Consider the following 20,350-nt stretch of genomic DNA (forward strand, 5'->3'; position numbering starts at 1 on the left):
TGCATTTCTCTCACCATTTGGTGAGCTGATTTTGGCAACAAAATTAATTTTTTTTGTCTCTCTTCAACTGACAAAGAGACAAGTTCCTAAAGAAAAAAAAACAGTAAAACAAATATTTGAGCCTAAAGTTAATGTTTGATAATAACTTTCTGACTGAGATATATGACAGTTATAGGATGCTTGACACAACCATTAGGTACTGTAAAAGCATGCAGACGTTGACCTAAGTCCTCAGGGAAAAGTCAAGTACCCCAGAATAGGATGGAAAATGTTCAATGCACAGCAGCCCCATCTAAAGCTCCTCAGCAGAAAATGGCTGGTACAGAAATGTTCATCTGGGAGCTGAATTTAAAGCAGGGAAATGTCTGCAGTCAGGGTACATTGATTAGAACACTCTCCTAAGCTCACTGCTCATGATCTTCCTTCAGGCTCCAAACAGCAAAAATAAGGAAGAAAAGTGATATTCAGGCTCCCTTAACCTTATGCTTCAGAGGGTACTGTAACATTCAGCTACTCAATATTTCAGAGATGGGTATTCTCTTTCTATTGCTGAAACTGTCATTTTTTAGAGAAGATAATCCAGACTGCTGTGCTCCTGTCACACTCACTTGTGCAAGTCATGACTGCTGCCTGCTACTGGATAGCAGGATTGCAAACTCATGGAGCTAGATACGATGGATTAAAGGATCATTAGGTCACATAAGTAGTGACATCTCCCTGAGTCTGATAAGCATGCAAACAACTGTCACAGAAGGAGGCAAACATTTTTTGAACTCCTTTAAACAAATACTCCTGACTGATCTAATCCAGTGTTTGGTTCTCTTGGGCAGATCCCAAGGTCAGAACCAGCTACATTTCAAGAACTGCACTGTGAATACATTCATCACTTTAGCCATCAACGAGGAAAAAAAAAATGTATTTTTATTTGCAAAAAATCTTTTAAAAATTTAAGTCCAGAGCAAAACCACACACTTAAGACAGAAAAATTATTTGTTCAAAGTGTATCATCTCTTTAAATGACTTGTTTTGTCTTCCAAAACTTAAACCATCACTGAAAAGACAATGCTTGCCTTGCTGCTTTATGGTACTTGTTAAGAATGCTAGCAGTGTACTCTTTATAGAAGAAAAATTATCTGTTAGATAATGAAAGATGTTACATATGAAAATAGTATGATGTTTTCAATAAGAAATACGCTCACTGTTAAGATAAAGCCTCACATTAACATGAACATCTTCATAAATAAAAAATACCATCTTTTCTGGAAAAGGAACCAGTATAATTCCTATTTACAGAATGTAACTTTTCACAATACATTACAGTAGGACCTATCACACTGAGAATTAATGTGAAATTTAGAAATAAAAACATACCACTATTTATTGACATAAACTCTATAATCTAAATACTTCATAGAAACAGTAACAATTTTCAAAATTCTTTCCGATGCATGCTTCAGGTAAATGGGGTGTTTTAAAATTAATTATCTTCTGATTTCTTGAAGTATATGAACTCATCTACAGTACAAGAGACTGGCAAATTTCAGGGAAAATTAAGGTGGGCAATGAACACTGATATACAGGATTTGCTTTCATACCTTCCTAGGACATTTTAGGATTCAGTCACTCAAGGATTGACAATCAAACCAAATAAATTTGTTTCATATTGCAACATACAGATATTTTTGTCAAGTAAAACTACTAATTACAAATTAGTCATGAACAGAATAACCGTCTCAAAAGTCTGAGTATAAAGTCAAAATTTCCAGATTATTAAAATGTTTGTATACTGTTAATTGTCATCAAACAAGGAAACGTGCCAGTTTTATACTGTTGTCTAAAGTTCTATTTCCTAGTAACTTTAAGCATGATTTATGTTATCTTACCTTGAAAGAGACGTGTTGCTCCATATGTCGTAGGAGCTGTGGTTTCTGGGCAGCTGTATAATCACATACTGTGCATTTAAACTGCTTTCCTGCAATGGGAATAGGAAATGAAATATTTTTTTCTATTTAAGTACAGAAAACTACTGATTCTATTTCCTTATACAGACAAATTCCAAAATGCCAAGAATGAACAATGAACAATATGAGAAGTCCAGCACCTGCTCTGCAAAATTTTGGTTAAATAGAATGAAAAGAACAATAAGGGAGGAAAAAAGGCTCAAGTGTAGTCTTTAAATTTATAAACAATAAATGCTGTGGATTCTTTTGGGACAGTCACTTGGAGAAGAAGAAAAAGAATTGTTATAGTGCATTCTAAATGGAAGAAGGAAATCCATTATTTACAACTGCAGGCACAGCTACTTTGCTAATTGTAAAGCACACTTGGAAATCCTTAAAACACCCATGTTTGATCATGTTCACATGGGTTTAGTTATTTCTGTCCCAAGCACTGAATTGCTGTGATTCAAATACATTTTCCCCTGGAAGCAGTCTCTCTCACTAATCTATTTTTTCCCTTATTATTTACATGAACACAATTTCCTTCCTTTTATTCTCTGGGTTTCACACTCTTTTTCTCCTTATTTTGCCTCTAAGATTCTATCAGTCCTTCTGCCTCCAGCCAAATTACAAGGTATATTAAATGCAGAAGGACTTCATTCCTGAATTAAATGTGCACAGCTGACAAATTGTATTTGACTGATGTGGAGTAAGGATACACTAAAAACTACTCCAAAAGTAAAAGAACTAAAAGGCAATGTAGAAGTCGAATAGATAATATTCTGTATTATCACAAAGAGATTGGGTTTCTTTAGATTCCATACAGTGATGAAAAAGGTAAAAGCATTTTATACTAAGTGTGAAAGTTTCTATAAAACATGACTAAGAAGAACCTTCTGGTATCTAAATAAAATAATGAAAATCAGGCTGTGTGGTTTACTTCTAACCACAAACAGTAATGACCCTGCACTACAGAATTGCTTTCTATCATGTCACTCTTGAGAAATCTGTCTTCTGGAAAAGAAAAAAATCAGACACAAAACTACTTTATATTCCACGACTTAAACTGACCTTGCAGGGCTCTGATATTTGAACAAAAATTGCTTGGATTCATAAGTCAGGAAGACAAGACTCAAAAACAGCTTTCAAATTCACTTATTTGTGAAATAACTGAAGAACACTAGATGTGTACTGCTAAGAACTTCTGCAGTGCTGTCACTATAGGAAGGGACACTGGGCAAAGAGAAACTGTCACTCAAGAGGATGAAAGTGCCTTGACAAACCACATTCCTGATGACAAATGTCCTCTTATTAGTTCACAGGTGTTTGAAATGCATAAAAAGTTTGTTGGGGTTGACATAGTGAGGAAAATTAATTAAGAGTCCACAGACTCTTAAGACTCTCACAGTGAGATCCTGCTTCTGCTGGATCCAGTGGTAAAACTCACCTTCCAAAGGTAGTGGGAATTTCCTAGAACAGTTTTGGAAGTGTGAAATGCAAGGCAAAAGACCCAAGTCTTGGATTTATTTGTACCAGTCAAAAATAGAGGTTCACCAAAAAGGAACACACAGTCATGGAATGATTTGGGTTGTAAGGGACCATAAAGGTCATCTTGTTCCAACCCCCATCACCCCTGTGATGGACTGAGACAGCTTCCACTAGAAATGACTATTCCAGAAACTGATGAGTTTAAACCAGATAAAGAAGGATCCTGGTAATAACAATGCCTCTAGAGCCAAGGTTTCAGCCTGACCTAACAGTAACTTAAAAAAGAACACAGTTCCTCACAAGAATTGAAATGTTTAAAGCTAACTTTATGCTTTTAAACCCAATCCAGACATGGCAAGATCCTGCTCAACTATAGTGCTATTCTTAACAACACCAAATTTCAAAGCAGCCTCAGATGAATTGCAGTAATGACTTACACACATATAGATTTGTTCAAGAAATCTAACACACAGGTGAAAACAAATACAACTTTCATTACTGAATTTCACTATTTGATCATGACAGATGATGGAAACAAAACAGAAAGGTTTTGAAATGGAACACCATGAAGTGATTATTTTTTCTTACAAGGCCATAGAAAGAGGCCTTTTCATTTTTCTTTATAGACTGGTCATCCTTGAAATTTTTTTTGCATTCAAACACAACGACTTGCCTCCTTCTCCTAGCCAGGAATCAGCTGAGGTTTGCATTTGGTTAAGTAAAATCTTGATTCTTGCACGTGAAGTTTAGATGCACGTGGCAGACCTACTTATTACTGATCAAGTTAGTTCAAAATACTGGAAAGAACTTTTTGAATGACAAGTGATTTACTACCAACTATAATCTTCCTGTAAGATGTAGCATATTGATGTAAAAGGAATTGTCTCTTTCACTTGAACATACAGATATAAGCATTAAAAATATCTCTGACACAAAAACTTCAAATATATCCTAAAAATATATCAGCATTGTCTGCTTTCTCTGAAGATGTAATTCGAAAAGAAAAAAAAGAATTAAAATGAAATGGTAAATAAAAAGTGGAATGAGGTTTCACACAATTGCATGAGTAACAAAGGTCAAGCTACTAAGTCATAATGAAGGTCTGTACTACTTATCCTGCTAAATAATGTACTTCATTATGAAAATCTCAGAATAATAAAGTATTGTTGTGCTCTAAACTTTGATATAAAATGGGATGCTTTTCTGGATGTGCATCTTGCTTTTTTCAGCTAACATCACAGAAATATTAAAATTGCAGGGCAAATGAGGTGCTGCATGTGAGACTGTAGAGCTTAAATGCCCAGGTTTGCCACTGGTTGATTAAGATCCTCAGGATCCTCATAATATTCTCACAGATTAAAACAGTAAGATACTTATATTTAAGAAACTTAAAGAACCATTGGCAGTTTCAAATTTCTATTGAGATAAACCACTTTCTGTAAGAACAAAGAAGGCATACAAAGCCAATACAAATTTCAGAGAAATCTAGTATTTCAGAGACAGCTGTCTTTCACAGAAATTAATTTCACAAAGTTCTGAATTATTTCCTGAACGGTGTCTCCTGGGAAGAAACAAAATCTGTAAATCACACTTAAGCACTCAACTGAAAAGCATTTGTTAATAAAACCTATAGTACAGACTATATTTATTGTCCTAAAATAGATTTAATAAACATGCACTTACCATCAGCAGTATGAAGGAGTTTATGGCTCTTCAAAGTGCCTTTTGATTTGAACTTTTTCCCACACATATCACAAAGGTGGGTTTTCTCTGTGCTGTGACGATTCATGTGAGCTTTCAAGTTGCTCTTGCTGCGAGTGGCGTACTCACAGAGGGAACATTTGAAGGGTTTGACACCTTAACATAAAAAATATACCATGAAACTATCAGGCTCTGCCTTTCCATGAGAGGGTGGACACTTGATTGAAAGAAATTTCAGATCACACGAGCAACATGGACAAAGAGAAACACTTCAAAATTTGGAGCTCTACAAATAAGAAATTTCATCTCTAGCTTCTGTGTAAATGATGCTAAGCTCATGATTGTATCATTTAACTTGCTAAGAGAAAGAAGTGCTTTCACAATTGAATATTGCCCTACTGAAGCTAGGTACTGAGTTTAGCCAGGAAAATACTGATATATGGGCCTTGCTATGCCTACCCTCCATTTAGAAGTAAAGTCCAGACTGCCTACATTGATGTGAAGCTGGTGGACATGTCTCCCCCTAGAAGTCCTCAGGTTCAAACCATTCTCCATTTACTACAATCATCAATGAGGAAACTTGTTGTAAGGAGGACTACTTCGTTATGCAGCTAACATGGAAGCATAAGTTAAATGTGCAAGCTGTGTTTTATTGTTAATTAGTGTCAGATTTGTTAATGGTTCAGGCAGGTACAAGTGCTTAAAACTTCACTTCCCTCAAACTGTCCAAAGCGCACAGAGAGATAGAAACCCAGTGCATCATCTAACAGAAGTCTATAAGAACAAAGTAAAGCCTTCAAAGAAAAACTGAATAAATCAGAACTGGCAGAGTAGGTCAACAGTCTCATGAGGGTGTGCACATTTTAGATTGATACTCGTGACCTTAAAATTAGATTTACAATCATGAGGAATTACAGTCTGCTTTAAGCAGACTTGATTGCACACTTTGATTTGGGAAAAAATTTTGCCTCTTTCTCCTGGTAGTTAGATGACACAGGCTCCCAGTTCCACTCAGAAGAACTCTGTCTATGGAATATACAAGGAATTTCTCTAACCTACATTCTGCCTTACCTAAACACCTTAATGGAGGAAAGGCCACTGGAGAGGAGCCCTGCTCTGCTACACAGGCAGGAAAGCTCACAGAGCACTCAAACAAAAATGCTGAACCACCTAAACAGGAACACTTTGGAAACAAGATTCCAGTTTAAGAGCACCAAATCCCATTATCCACTTTATGCAGAGGGATGGCTAAAGAACCTAAAATCATAGGCAAGATGTCTTAGATCTTTTATAAATATACACCAACTGGATAGACAGAAGATTGTACTTTCTAGAGATTTTTAACTCAACGCATTTTTAATCTATTTTTTAACCTATGTGTTGCCATATTACTGGAATTTCTCCCTAAAAAAATCATAAATATGATGAGCATTATCTTAGGGTATTTTGATCAATGTCTGTGTCTGTGGGAGCTAGCTGCCAAGCTCTGCAGGATTTAACTAAAATACTCACAGAATTCATATGTATGCATCAAAGCAATTGGAATTTAAACTGGTTTACTAACAGATTTCTAGACCAAGGATACTTGGACAAAAGTAAAAGGAGCAGCAGAAACTCATAGGAAGATACAGAAAAATCACTTGTTTTAAAATACTGAGCATGTATTTAATTCACTGCTCCTTACTCGCACAGAATACTTTATAAAAGTTTATGAATGAGTTTTGGAAAATAATTGCATTAGAATTTTATTATTTTTTTATAAAACATTTAAACTGTCTGTTCAAGTTGTGAGTGTGAAGTTCCATATGTGATCCAGAATCCATTAAACCAATTAATTAAGCTACATAACCTCTTATGTAGCTTAAAGTTTTGCATTAGAGTATAGAACTAAATTTGAATCTGTTTTTTTATGTCAGCAAAGCTCAAGTGAGACTCATTATATGCCCAAAAGCTTAAAACCAAAGTTTTACCTTCATGAGCCCAAATATGACGTTGAAGGTCTGATCCATTCTTCATAAAATAAAAATCACAGTGGGGACATTTCACAGCTCGTTTTCCAATAAGTCCTTTCAGCTGAACTCTTCTGCCAAGAATCTCAGAAATAGTAGTCATTGAAACCTCTGAGAGAAATACAAAAGGTAGTAAGAACCAGAACAACATGAGGGAATTTATTTTGTAAGTAATATTGAAGACCTAGATCCTGATTCAATCCAACTTTTTAAAATCTGTATTTCTCCTAGTCCCACTCAAAACTGACTTGAGCAAAGAGCACAAGGACCTTTTTTATCTTTAGGCCTTCTAGGATGCTCTGTCCATTGTCTCCTGATCCGTGAGCTCACTGTACTCACTACCTGTTTAACAAAATAAAAACATTTTCCATATTAAAAAAATTGGTTGGGTCACTGGCACAGAATATAATTTTATTACTGTGACCCTACCCCATAAGGTAAATTGGCACTTTTTATAATCAATATTTTCAAAAGCTTCATTCAAGATTTCACCCCAGATGTCAAGGATCTGAAGACAATTCACTTCAGCCACAGCTACAATGGTCAGAATGCTGATAATCAGGCACTTTAAAGGAAAAAAAAGGCTCATGGAATAAATGTGACTGGCAGGGACCTCTAAGGTCACCTACTCCAAGCAGGATCAACTTTACAGTTCTATTTTTAAAGTTACATCAAGTTGCTTGGGGTCATATCCAGTCCTGTTCTGAACATATCCAAGAATGCAGATTCTACAGCCTCTCTTGGCCCATTCCAGTGCTTAACCATCTTTACAGTCAAAACTATTTTCCTAGTTCTAGACAGAAACTCCTTGTTTCAGCTGACATCCCTTCACTGTACAGCTCCAAGAAAAATCTCACTCTGTCTTCTTTTTAATTAGATTGCTGAAGACAGCAATTAAGATTCCTCTCCTGGCCTTTTCTTATTCAAGCTAGACACACTCAATTCTGTGTATTTCCTTCATATGAGGTAATGTTTTGGTTGTCACAGTGAAAAAGTTCAAAATAATGAAGTTTAAATTAAAGTGGCCCAGACACAAAATGAAAACATTGCCAGATGCTTTTAAAAATAAATCAAATTGCTCAATGCACGTCAGATGAATGAAATGCTATCTCTTGACTTAATGCAAGTACAACACTCATGAAATCTAAACCTTAAGACATGAAAGCTGGTGATGTATTAAACCCCAAATGTTATAAATTTGAAAGTTCCTGTCTAAACTCAGATATTTACCAAAATCACCTTGTCTCCTGATGATCAGTCCCAGAATGGAATCACAAAAATCCTGCCTGAACTCATGTGCACAGGGAAAATAACCTCTAGCTATAAAAGCCCATGAACTGAGCATAGAGAAGTTCAAAGGTACCAAAAAAAGAAAAACACAGCCATAAGTCTGAACCCTCATCTGCTTTTCATGGCTTAGATTCTTCATTCATGACTGCAGGCCAGGATGTCTGCTCAGTGGGCAGCTATGGAAGCTGATGCCTCTCACGCTTCAGAACTATTAAGAAATATCATATTAAATAACCCGGTGGATGAAAGGTAGATAATTCTGAGAGCTGGGACCAGAACCCAAGACTCCTCCTTCACTCCTGAGTACAAAAATCATTGGGCAATCAAACCAAGCTCCCTTACTCTTTGATTCCAAATACTGCTCTGCCAAAGACTACGGAGATTTCTGTCTCACTGACTTCACCGGACCAAAATTCAACTCCTCTGCAAATACAGAAGAGGAAGGAGTACTTTTTGATTTCACAGAAGAGACAAAGGGTGGGGCATGCTGAATAATACTAAGAAAGGAAGGAAAGAGGAAGTTCTAGAAATAAATATGAAAGTGTTTCAGTTTAAATTAATTTTGATATGCCATTTTAAAATTAAATTCCTGTTAACAGTACCTGTCTTTCCTTTCATCTTCATTCATTTTCATTTACGTTTTTGAAAACAACTGCACTCATGCCACTGCAGTATTCAATAGCTTATACCATCAGACCCTTCACACTTATTTGGCTTGTAATTAAGTATGGTGTACAAATAAAGGATTTCTTCCTAATTGCAAGGAGGAAATTCACAGAAATTAAAAAAAAAAAGTGCATTAATTCTCCTCCATATATTAAAACAGGGTTGTTGTATAACTATTGCACAGGCATATCTTAGATGTAGTATTTCTTTACTACCACTGAGCTACATCTAATAAATCTGCTACTCTGCCTTTAAGCTCTATGTGCCTGTGATACATTAATGAAAAATGAAAACACAAAATAACAGCACAGATTTTCTTTTTTCATCTTACTTCTATTGTAAGAGTTTAAAAGACCCACCTGAATAAAAAAAGAATTACACTACACTTTTTTTAGAGGGATTAAGATACCAAATGAATTGTCCAGGAGTAAGTCCATGAGTTTAGTACTTTAGGGCTCCAGAGTTAACTGGTATTGCTGGACTCAGGCACAGCAAACACTGATCATTCAGCAGTCACTGGACCAGTCCAGGCTAATGGCAACATGTTAGGGCACAGAACATCATGTCCTGCCAGCTCACAGGTCCTGTTATTTAGGGAAGCCTCCTATGCTCCCTGCCTGAGGAAGCAGGAAGGCTTTAAAGGCACATTTATTGAGATTCAATTTCTATGCTTACAGGTGTTATACCTCCTGACTACAGTATAGCTCAGAAGCCTTTGCTCATCTCAATTTCCTGCATCAGACATGTCCTCTGACGTACGACAAGCCCTCCAACCACACTGCTCTGGAGTGGTCTGCAAATAAAGAGGTTTAGTAACTAAAGAGCTGAAGTGGGAGTTAAGGATGAAATTAAAGCGAAGGAAAATGTTTAAAACACGGGTCTAGCACTATCTAGTGGCAATAGGAAGATAAACTGCTGCTTTACCTATTATGCTGTACATCTGACAAGAAAGACAAGGAAAGTTACATTATTTTAATTGGATTTTTCTTCCTCAGACTTAGTCTGAGCATGACCAGTGTTTTCCTTCTTTGTATCCAATTATGTCGGGTGATAAGGAGCACTGTAGATGAATTAATGAAAGTGTCACCTCTCCCTCCTGTGCTGTAGCAGGAAGGCTTTCTATCCAATGTAACACCAATCCTGAGAAGCAGGAAATCAGGGATACACCAGTGTGGCTCTGCTGAGTTCACATCAGTGAGGTTTAAATCGTCCCCACACCAGCATTTTGGCATCAAATTCCCAAGAACTGAGAAAGGAATGTTTACTCAAGCACAGCACATTGACTCACTGCATTCCTATTATCTTGTACTTGCCCTGATAAATCAGGGCACCACAATGCAAGGTATAAACAGAGTTGGGAGCAGTTTGCTGTATCCAGCCAGGCTTGCCAGCTCCATTAGTACTGGCCATACCACATCCCAGCTGGTCCTAGCAGGAGCCCTGCTGCAGACTCCAGCTGGTCCTGGGGGTCCAGCCCAGCCCACAGGACCTGGGCACACACAGGGTCAGCTCTGCATTCATATCAGCCACCCAGAGAGAAATCACAAGCCCTAGATGCATTCCTGTCAGTTCATGCAAGGCCAGTGGGAATTTTACATCTCCTGGGGCAGCTACAGGATGCCTATATGCCTGATCCCAATCTTTCCAGTTTTTAATTTGAATTCACCCTTTGCCAGATGAAGACAGATTTCTTAGCACAATTACTTGACATACTCCACAACATACATGATCAAACAGTAAGACTTTTCACTCTAAATTCTAACATCTACAAAACCAACACAGTTCTTACTCTAAAGCAGTTGAATTAGAAATAGACTCTTTCTTAGGAATATAACCACATTACACTGCTCATTCTAAACCCTTATCCATTTATTGAAACAGACTGAGAAATCTTCCTTGATTTTTTTTCTTACCAGGGTGATTTGTCTTGATGTGAGATTTTATAAGTCGATCTTCAGAAAATGACTTCTCACACACAGGACAGGAATAACTCTTTTTATCCTTAAGTGAGAAAGAGATTGCATTTTCAGTCTACTGGTATAATCACTGCAGTCATTATTCAGTAATACATGGTTCTCAACAAAGTTATAATTCAAGGTTCGGTTTTTATGGAAAAAATTAATGTATTTATAGTGAAATAAGTGAAGGAGAAATATTAAAAGACTCTAAGCACATCATTAATCCTCATGAATACAGGGCTCCAAGTTACAGCAGATGAGAATATGCACAATAAATGTAAGCACTATCTTCTGAGTGACTCTGTAGAAAATCAGGAGTCAAAAGATCAAGTCATGTAACAGAAGAATATGTATTTGATGTAAGCAGTAATATTTAGGGTTTTTTCTTCATTTTTTTTCCACAAGTCCACCCTTCTGAAACCTAAGGATTAGATCTTACCCTTCTGAAGACAACCACCATGTGGATTTATAAAATGGCCTGAAATTAAGCAGCAGAGTTAACAATGACAGATGCCATTACTTATTCAGTGTCTACATTTCTAATGATTTTATAAATATTCAGCAATTTATGCATTACCGATAAAGTCTTATTCTACTATTTTGATTTAAAGATTTACAGACTACTGTTGATTTTCTCAGTGTCACTGATGTTATAACAGATTTAACACTACCAATTAAGTTCAACTGGAGAGTTTTGATGTAATTTCTTCCTATATGCAATTTTAGTCTAATTGCAATTTTCATGTTTTTACAAATGCATCTAACTTTGTGTAAAAATGTAGGAATTTTCTCCATTACACTTCAAATTAAACCTTGACAGTCATAATATTGCAGAGTTTGATCTTTCCAGAAGTAACTGATGGCACTGGATGCTCATTTAAATGAGTGGGGTGATAGTCACCGCTGCATTGAGTAGAATAATTTATGAGTGGATTATCAAAACCACAGATGGAGCGAGTCTAGTTAGTCCTGACAGCTGGGCAGGTGCTCAGGTAACACATGACCTGGTTGGAGAGGTGCAGCTGCCCACCTACTAGAGACCTCTGAAAAGGTGAGCTGAAGCCACAGAACAGACACTTCACTACTTATTCCAGGAGGACAGAAATACTTCCTGAAGAGTATGGAAGGAAAATTATTGATCAAAATGAGACAAAGCCCTGTGTTATGAGTGAGAAATTGTGAGATCACAGGAGGCTAAGGGTCCTAGACTCCCTACCAGTTTCTGACCTTTGACCAAAAAGCACCTCTGAATAGAGAGGAGGGCTGTACAAGGAGGCCATTATTGTTCAGATGCTGCAGTTGTACAGCTGTAAATGGACACCTCTCTTGAAAGGAAAGCAAAAATTGATGGGTTTTCATGGCAGACAGGTTTTGGCATATGATGCAGCATTTGCAATCAGTCCCATGTACCTCTGGGAAACAAATCCCTGTGTTGAAGTACCTACAAGTTAAAAGCAGCAGTAGCCCTAGAACATCTGGGCTGAAATAACAATAAATATTCCCACAGCTGTAGGATATGGAGCTGTCACTGCCATGGCAGTGACACAAGGAGAATTCTGCCTGAGCTGACAGTCATTTGCTCCTGTGAGAACCTGCACCAGGGACTGGGGATGGCAGCTACACAAGGATTACCAACCCGAGGGCAGTTCCTTGCTATGAGGGAGTTGGGGCTGTCATCATTTTGAGCCATAAGATCATAAGAGAAAAAAAGGAACATCAGAGAATACTAGCTGAGTTTTGGAAGAGATTCAAGGAGCCTACAAAGCTGACGACACCTTGAAAAAGAGCTGTTAATTTGTGGAATTAGGGTATCTCAAATTATATAACTTAGATCTGCTACTGATGATTTTAGATTTCTACCTGAACACATTACTCCAACAAAGATTGGTAGATTAATTGATACAAAACTGTACAGCAATGTTTGCACCTTTTCAAAAATGTAGTGGCATGATCACATTCATAATCTGGCACATCTCAGAAAAACAGCACAAAATCATTTAGGGACTCTTGATCTGAAATGTGTTGACAGATCTCAATCTGTTCCTCAAACTTGCTATATATCTGATTTCAAAATATACAATAAATAAAGGAAAAAAATAGTATACTTTTAATGTACCCTTGGGTGTTGCTGGTCTCTAATACTCACTGAATTAAGTATTTCTCTGCATGACCAGAACATTGAGACAAATGTTAAATAAGAAAAAAAAAATTAACACTCCACAACACACACTACTTCAATTGAAGTACTGTTAACAGTGACAACTTTACATTCTCATTAATATTCTTGAGGAAGGCAAGGCTGTAAGCCTATGTATTAGAGGAAAAACCAAAATAATCAGTAAATGCATCAAGAGCTATAGAACAACATGAATGGATAGATGCTGAGAACACATCTTTCCACAGGACAACGATAACAATAATGAAATAATGCTAAAAGCTTTTTTCAAGCTGTTAGAAAGTTATCTATACCAAGTTCTGCAGAAGTGATCTTCAAAAGGGTTATCTTTTGTAGTCTAACAGTGTGCCTAGGAGCACTGAGTCCCTTCAAAGTGTGTCACAGAGAGCACCCAGCTGAAGCCAAGCTTTTCCTTGCTGGGTATCCAGGGCAGTGCCAGAGTACTTTAGCTTATACTGTCAGCTTGGAATGCTGAAGTGTTCTTCTGCTGCTGCCCTGAGAGCTTGTGCAAGTCCTTCAGTGCAATCCCATCACTCTCACAACAGCCTTCAAAAATCCTCTGTTGCAAATTTCAGTATTTCAGAGCACCCAGACCACAACACAGAGCCCCAGAGAAGGTCCTCTTCACCACAGTTCCAGCTCTTCATGTGGCCTGGCCATAGGTGGTGACAGAAACCCTTTGAAGGCTGAGGTTGCAATAATACCTGAATCACATTCTCAGCTTGCAAGCTTTCCTCTGCTAAGAATAAGTTATTTTTCCTATGCCTTATTGGAATACTTGCCTTTTAAATTCCCTTGAAGTTTTTTTTGAGGGACATGAACAGAAGCAAAGCATGGAGAGAACTGCATCTACCTCTGTTAGAGACCAGCTGCATAGTCCAATCAGCTATTTAAACTTCAAAGGCAATCATTTCCTGATATTTGCTCAGCATCCCTATTAGCTAATCTGAGAAAATATAAGAAACTTAAAATAATTCCTAAATAAACGTAGGTTTTTGTCTGAAAGTGTTGTTTACATTCCACAAAACAAGAATTCAATTAGGTATGTAAGTATTCTTAAACCTAGTAAAAATAAATTAGTATAATATCACAAATTTTCTTGTTTATGCTGTTTTGTTATTAAATAAGGCCACTTACATAATAAACACAATGCATTTCTCTTTATATAAATGAATTAAAATTGTGCTAAGAAAGCATCAGCTATATTGCATTATCCATTTACAGTGCTCTGAAGAGAATTTCATTTCTCTGAGGCATGTATTTCAAGATAATTCAAGGGGTAGGTAGACAAGTATACAGTCACAAAAAGAAAAATTGAAACCCTCTACTAAATATTGGCACTCACAGAACATTTCCAGGAAAAGTTCCCACAACTCAATTAACACAACATTTGATTGCATAATTGTGTAGAGGAATAGAGGGCCAAAGCCTGCTCCTACATTTATTCAGATCAACAGAAATTTAATTTCTAACATCCATGGGATCAGAATTAGACTCAAGAAGCAGAACTCAGCTCACAAAATGACAAGCACCTGCATGCAATACTTAAGCATTTTTTTGTGAAATTACTATTAGTAAAATCAAATGCCACGCTGACATTCATTATGGAAGTGAGACTAAGAACAAAAGCTGTTTTCCAAATGAGTGCCCAATCATTAGATCAGAGATGTTTTTGTTAATTGCTTCCCTTTGCAGTACCTTGCATTCTTGGCTACACAGAAGCACTGCTCCAGAGGCAGAGGTAACACAGCCAGACCAGTGACCATGTGAAAATTTACTCTTCTCAGGAAGGGCAAATAAGCAATCAGAGCTTGAGCATCTCACATCCTACCAACAGCTATGCTATTACAAGGAAGGTCAACAGCATAATGGAATTTCTAAGCACCCTTCCAAAGACAAGAATAATTTAATCCCAAAATGTGCATGAAAGCAGATGTAGGCACCTAATAATGAGCGGTGGTTCTGGGTCTGAACTGCAGTTTTAGAGAGGTGCTAATGTTGCAGTGTCAATTAAATACATAGACTTAAAATATTTTCAGAGACAAACCTCTCTATTATGTTCATCTGTTCAGCACAGTATGGGGAATGCCGCTGGGAGTTGTAAACAAACTCTGGTACCTACATCAGCATTGTTTAATTCCACACCCTGCCCTTTAATGTTACCGTGAGCTCATTCATAATATAAATTGTACAAATGCAATTTGAAACTGCCCAGCCCTTTCCTAGGTCCCATGACATTGAAGTGATCGGTCACGTCACAGTTTGAAATTTGGAAGAGCTCAATAAATGCCAATCAACATAAGAATCTACAATAAAAGCCCTAGGAGGAAAATATGAGTACTGACAATCAGAAAATATATACAAAGTTTTGGTTTTGAATCAAGCCACGCCTCAATTCCCAGGCTTCAAAAGTAAAAATCTTCCCTGTAACAACAATATGTAGCAAATAGAGAAGGCAAGAGGCAGCACATTCACACTCCCCATCATCATCTGGCAGTACAAGAACTGGGTGCTGCACACAGGTTAAGGGGGGTGCCTAGACAGATACATACCAGTATGAAGGGAAAACTGCTTTTTGATACCCATCATTTATCTTCTACAAATAATGCAGGGATCCAGCTGAAATGCAGCCAGCTATGAGGTGATGAAGGATATGCATCCACACAAAAAACTGAACTGAGATTTCAGTATCTTCTGTCTCCAGAGAAATTTTAATTTTAGTATTTATTAAGAATTGATTTTTCAAATTTAAACTAAAGTAGATTTCCACATATAACTGTGCCTAGATACATATTTGAAGTGGTCCTTTTCAGTGAGATATGCATGGAGTAAATATACCAAGCAGTAGGCACAAAGACCAATATGAGAATTGCCAAATTCAGTTACCAAGTAAATTCTAATACATTAATTTTCCAATCCATTTAAATAAATATATTTGACAGTAAGCATCAGTAAGCATGGTTCCAAAAGATCGTGCTGTCACAATGGTTTTAATGATGAAATCCATTTCTTCAGTTCTATTTAGAATTATGAAAATTATCTTCCTGGCGGGAGCTGTTGGACATTTATCACACTTGAAAAACAGGTACTTAGGAAGGATCTAGGAGAGTAATTGTAGACTCTTTTTTCTTAAGTGTTCTTAGACACCAATTACACAGATTTTTGCTATCAGATGGGCATTGTAAACATCATGAATTCCAAAACATCCAAAAATAATGCCTATTATGTGAATTTTCTGCACCTTTCAAAACAAATTCAGATTCCATTTCAAATATTTACAGAAGGGGAGGACACAAGGGGGGAAATTTTCTTTTTTGTGTCATCTCTTCTGTTTGGTCTTAAAGTTCTCCAGAAGTAACTGCTTAAGAAGAGTAGGAGGTTTTTCTGTTCCACATACCTTTAAAGTAAATTCAGCTGTTGGAAATACTGACCAATAGCCTACCAAGACCTGGTTTTAGCACATGGCACTCTGTGCTGGAGGGCTTTGTGAACAAGAAAGGAATCTTTAAAATGTGATCTGTCTTTGTCAACACAACAAAAAATGGTAGAGGTTCAACTGCAACTAGGTGGAGATACTAGGAAAAAAATCCTTTTCAACAACTTAAATATCTTTTGCCTGTAGTAATTAGGAAGAACATATTTTCATTTTACCCAAGTCATCTATTTATGAAGGTAGGGAATTCAGATTTACAGAACTAAGTAATGTGACAATACTACCAGCTTGATTCTACTCACTTAAACTCCAAAGGATCTGAAAATACTGGGAAAACCAAAGAGAGGAAATGGATACAGACATACTCTCCTAGAAACAGCTCTGAGAAGGTCCAAATATCCAGTTGTTCTAAGCCAGATATTCCCAGAAGAGTGCAGAGAACACATAAGTAAGAAGCCTGAACTACTTCTTGAAGTATTACCACAGAATTGCAAACAATGAAGAAGACACTGAATTCAGACAAACACATATTTGGTTTGCTACTCACCAGATCTGTGTGAACTTTAAGGTGTGCCTGGAGCTTGTATTTATCTGGAGTGGAGTAGTCACAGTGTTCTGTGGGACATTTCAGCAGAATATTGCTGTGTTTCTGAATGACGTGACGCTTAAGGCAGTTCTTGGTGATGGAAGAATAATTGCACTGGGAGCAGTAATATAAATGTTCTCGAGTGTGTGTACGGACATGCATGTCATAGTGCACCTGGTACCAAAACAACTTGCCTGAAAATTAAATTAGACATGAAGAAAGTAATTCTTAAACAATTGTTCATGAAAATTCAAAAAAATAACCAATTTTCTTTCAGGACAAAACAGAGTGTTTGAATACTGTCCCCCTTTTGTCTTTAATGAAAATTTGTCTAAAGACCCTTTGCTACTGAAAATATATTTAAAAATTCACCTTTGCCCAAAGAGATTATGTTATATATCCTGAAACAGCCTAACAAGAACAATTTGTTACCAACCATCATATCAATGATAACATATCAATGATCTTTTTCTTAAAGGAAAAGTCCTTTATATCTGTTCTCTTATGCAAAGAATCTGAATGCAACTGTACACCAAAAGAGACTGTCAAAATATTTTTTGTTACTTTCTTTCATGTTACTCCTTCTCAAAAGCCTTTTTGGCATAATGGCATCAAAAAGCTCAGAGCAATTAATCTAAATGTTATGGTGTTTCAAAAACGAGTTTTGACAAAACAAGTGTTTTCAGACTTTGATTCCTTTCTCTTTTCAAGAATGAAAACTACAAAATATATCCCAAACTGCTTCCTTTCTTACTTTTTTCTTCCTTTTACTTACATAAATACAAACATTTTCAGTTAGAACAAGTGGGAATGGTGTGTTATTCCCACTTCCATAAATTAAAAAACCCCAAACAATTACAATCAGGACAGTCTTGATCTGATAATGTACAAATAAAATTTTAATCTCAAAGAACCTGGCTCAGAACAAGACACAAAATTATGCCAGTATATATGTTTCTATTGTACAGAATGTATATTACTATACATTCCTCCATGTATTATACATTACTGTACATATCCTCGCACACTACATGAAAAGAAAAAAGAATTTTATACTAAGCTGATAATGAAGCTCAAGCATTAAAGCATGGACTGAAATAATGCTGATCACATGCCTAAATCTGCTGTGCTTGACCCCAGTGAAAGTTGTGACTTGAGGAGACGCATATAGACAGAAATAATCCAATTCTATTGAATTTCACATCAACAGAAAATTGAGCCTTGCAAGGCACTGCTTTGCTATATTCCACTAGTGGGTTTTTTTGAGGAGATTTGACTCATTTCACATTATTTGTACAGCAAAAAGTAAATCTCACTGGACCCCAGAATCCATAGTGAACTACAAAACTAATGCTGCTGCAAAGACACACAAATATTTCAAACACTGTAAACCAGAGGAGCAGGACAAAGATAGCTCAATGGGTAAGACTTAAAAAAACCCAAACGTAATTCCACTGCTCCTTACCGCAGTATTCACATTCCAGGTCTCCATAAACCTTCCTTATCCTCTCACGTAACTCAGTGCTCATTTGTCTCTTCTGCAAGCTGTCCAGGATCTGCATGAATGCAACAGATCCCTTCCCCCCGTTGGCTGTAGCTGTGTCAGAAGAGGCTGCCTGTGGGCTGGTGGCTGCACCAGCTTCTGCTGCTGCCAAAGGGTCTGTGGGTTCTGCCGAATTCTGAATGGGTGGATTGCTTGTTTCTGAGTCACCAGCAGGAACAGACTGGATTCTCTCTTCAAGGACTGGAAGGTTCTCAGTCATTGCATTGTTCTGACTCACATTTAAACTTTTGTCTTCAGATAGTAAAATATGAATTTCTTCACCCTGCTCATTTACAGGACTGCATTGATTAAGTTCCTCTTCACTTGGAGGAGAACCTTTTAACTCCTCAGGGCCAGCAGTACCATTTTTCAGCAGGAAGCAATCTGATGCTACACAGGGCTGAATGTCTGGGACTGCTACATCTGCTGTCTGACACAGCGTCTCTGCAACATTCTTCACCAGAGGGTTTTCCAATTCTAAGGAAAGGACTGCATCAATTTTTCCATCACCATTATGCTGACCATCACGGTTTAGATCTGCATCTGCTGATTCACCTTTAGAAGCAGATGGCTGTGGGGTGTTAACAGCACCAGTACTTGTGACAGTCGATTCACCTGCAGTTTGTGTCTGCTGCTCACCAAGAGCTTCTGGCTGGATGTCACCTCCTGGCTCCAGCAGGCAGAAGCTTTGGTTGATAGAACTGTTAAAAACGGAATCCTCCTGCAGATTCCCATGCACATCTTTGATGTGAGCACGGAGCCTCACAGAACTGACAAACTTCTTCAGGCACACAGAACACACGTATACAAAAGGGTGCTTTCGAACGTGAAGCTCAAGGGCCTGGTATTTAGTGGCTCCATGACCACAAAGCTCACAAGCAAAGGGTCTTTCATCACCATGAACAAGCATGTGACGGTCTCGGTCCAGCTCATTTTTGAATTTGCGCTCACAAATATGGCAGTCATAGAGAAGTTGTCTTTTGCCCTCTCGTGTCATCAAGCGAAGCTCATCAAAAACATCTTTCACCTTTTTATCTTGAAGGTCGTGAGTTTCCTTCATATGCTTGATCAAATTTTTAACATCTGAGTATTTCTTTTTGCAGAAACGACAGTGCTGCTTAATTTTCTTATGAACCCTTTCAATATGGACTTTGAGATGGCCTTTGCTAAGACAAGTGAAGGTGCAATAATCACAGCTGAACTTCTCCCCGGTGTGCTTCCGCAGGTGAACATTCAGGTTGGCTTTGATGGCACTGGCATAACTGCAGTAAGAACACTTGTAAGGCTTCTCATTTGTGTGAATCCTCAGATGTGCTTGGAGGGAGTGTTTAAATTTGAACACCTTGTTACAGTATTCACATGTAAAAATTTTCAGTTGAGTTGGACCCAACCTAAAAAAACCCAAGCAAACAGTTATATTTACAGTAGTGAATCTTGGTAAGATAATGTGTTGAAATTTCCCTAGACATTCATAATGGACAGAAATGCTTCACTTTTAAAAAAATATATGTATTCTCCAATGGCATTTTAAATTATACAACTTATTAACAGTTAATTTTC

The 20,350-nt window shown here is 37.3% G+C and overlaps 1 protein-coding gene across 1 annotated transcript in view; it reads right to left on the minus strand.

Moving 5' to 3' along the window:
* ZFAT (zinc finger and AT-hook domain containing) overlaps positions 1-20,350 on the minus strand; it is a 77,439-nt gene that overhangs the window by 23,215 nt on the left and 33,874 nt on the right. The window contains exons 6-11 of the mRNA XM_062491874.1: positions 18,713-20,181; positions 17,209-17,441; positions 11,008-11,095; positions 7,100-7,249; positions 5,112-5,285; positions 1,884-1,972 (exon numbers count right to left, since the gene is read on the minus strand). Coding sequence (XP_062347858.1) covers positions 1,884-1,972; positions 5,112-5,285; positions 7,100-7,249; positions 11,008-11,095; positions 17,209-17,441; positions 18,713-20,181 — 2,203 coding nt within the window. The remainder of the gene's footprint in view (positions 1-1,883; positions 1,973-5,111; positions 5,286-7,099; positions 7,250-11,007; positions 11,096-17,208; positions 17,442-18,712; positions 20,182-20,350) is intronic.

Source organism: Cinclus cinclus, chromosome 1 (assembly GCF_963662255.1).
Source record: "Cinclus cinclus chromosome 1, bCinCin1.1, whole genome shotgun sequence".
Classification (NCBI taxonomy): domain Eukaryota; kingdom Metazoa; phylum Chordata; class Aves; order Passeriformes; family Cinclidae; genus Cinclus; species Cinclus cinclus.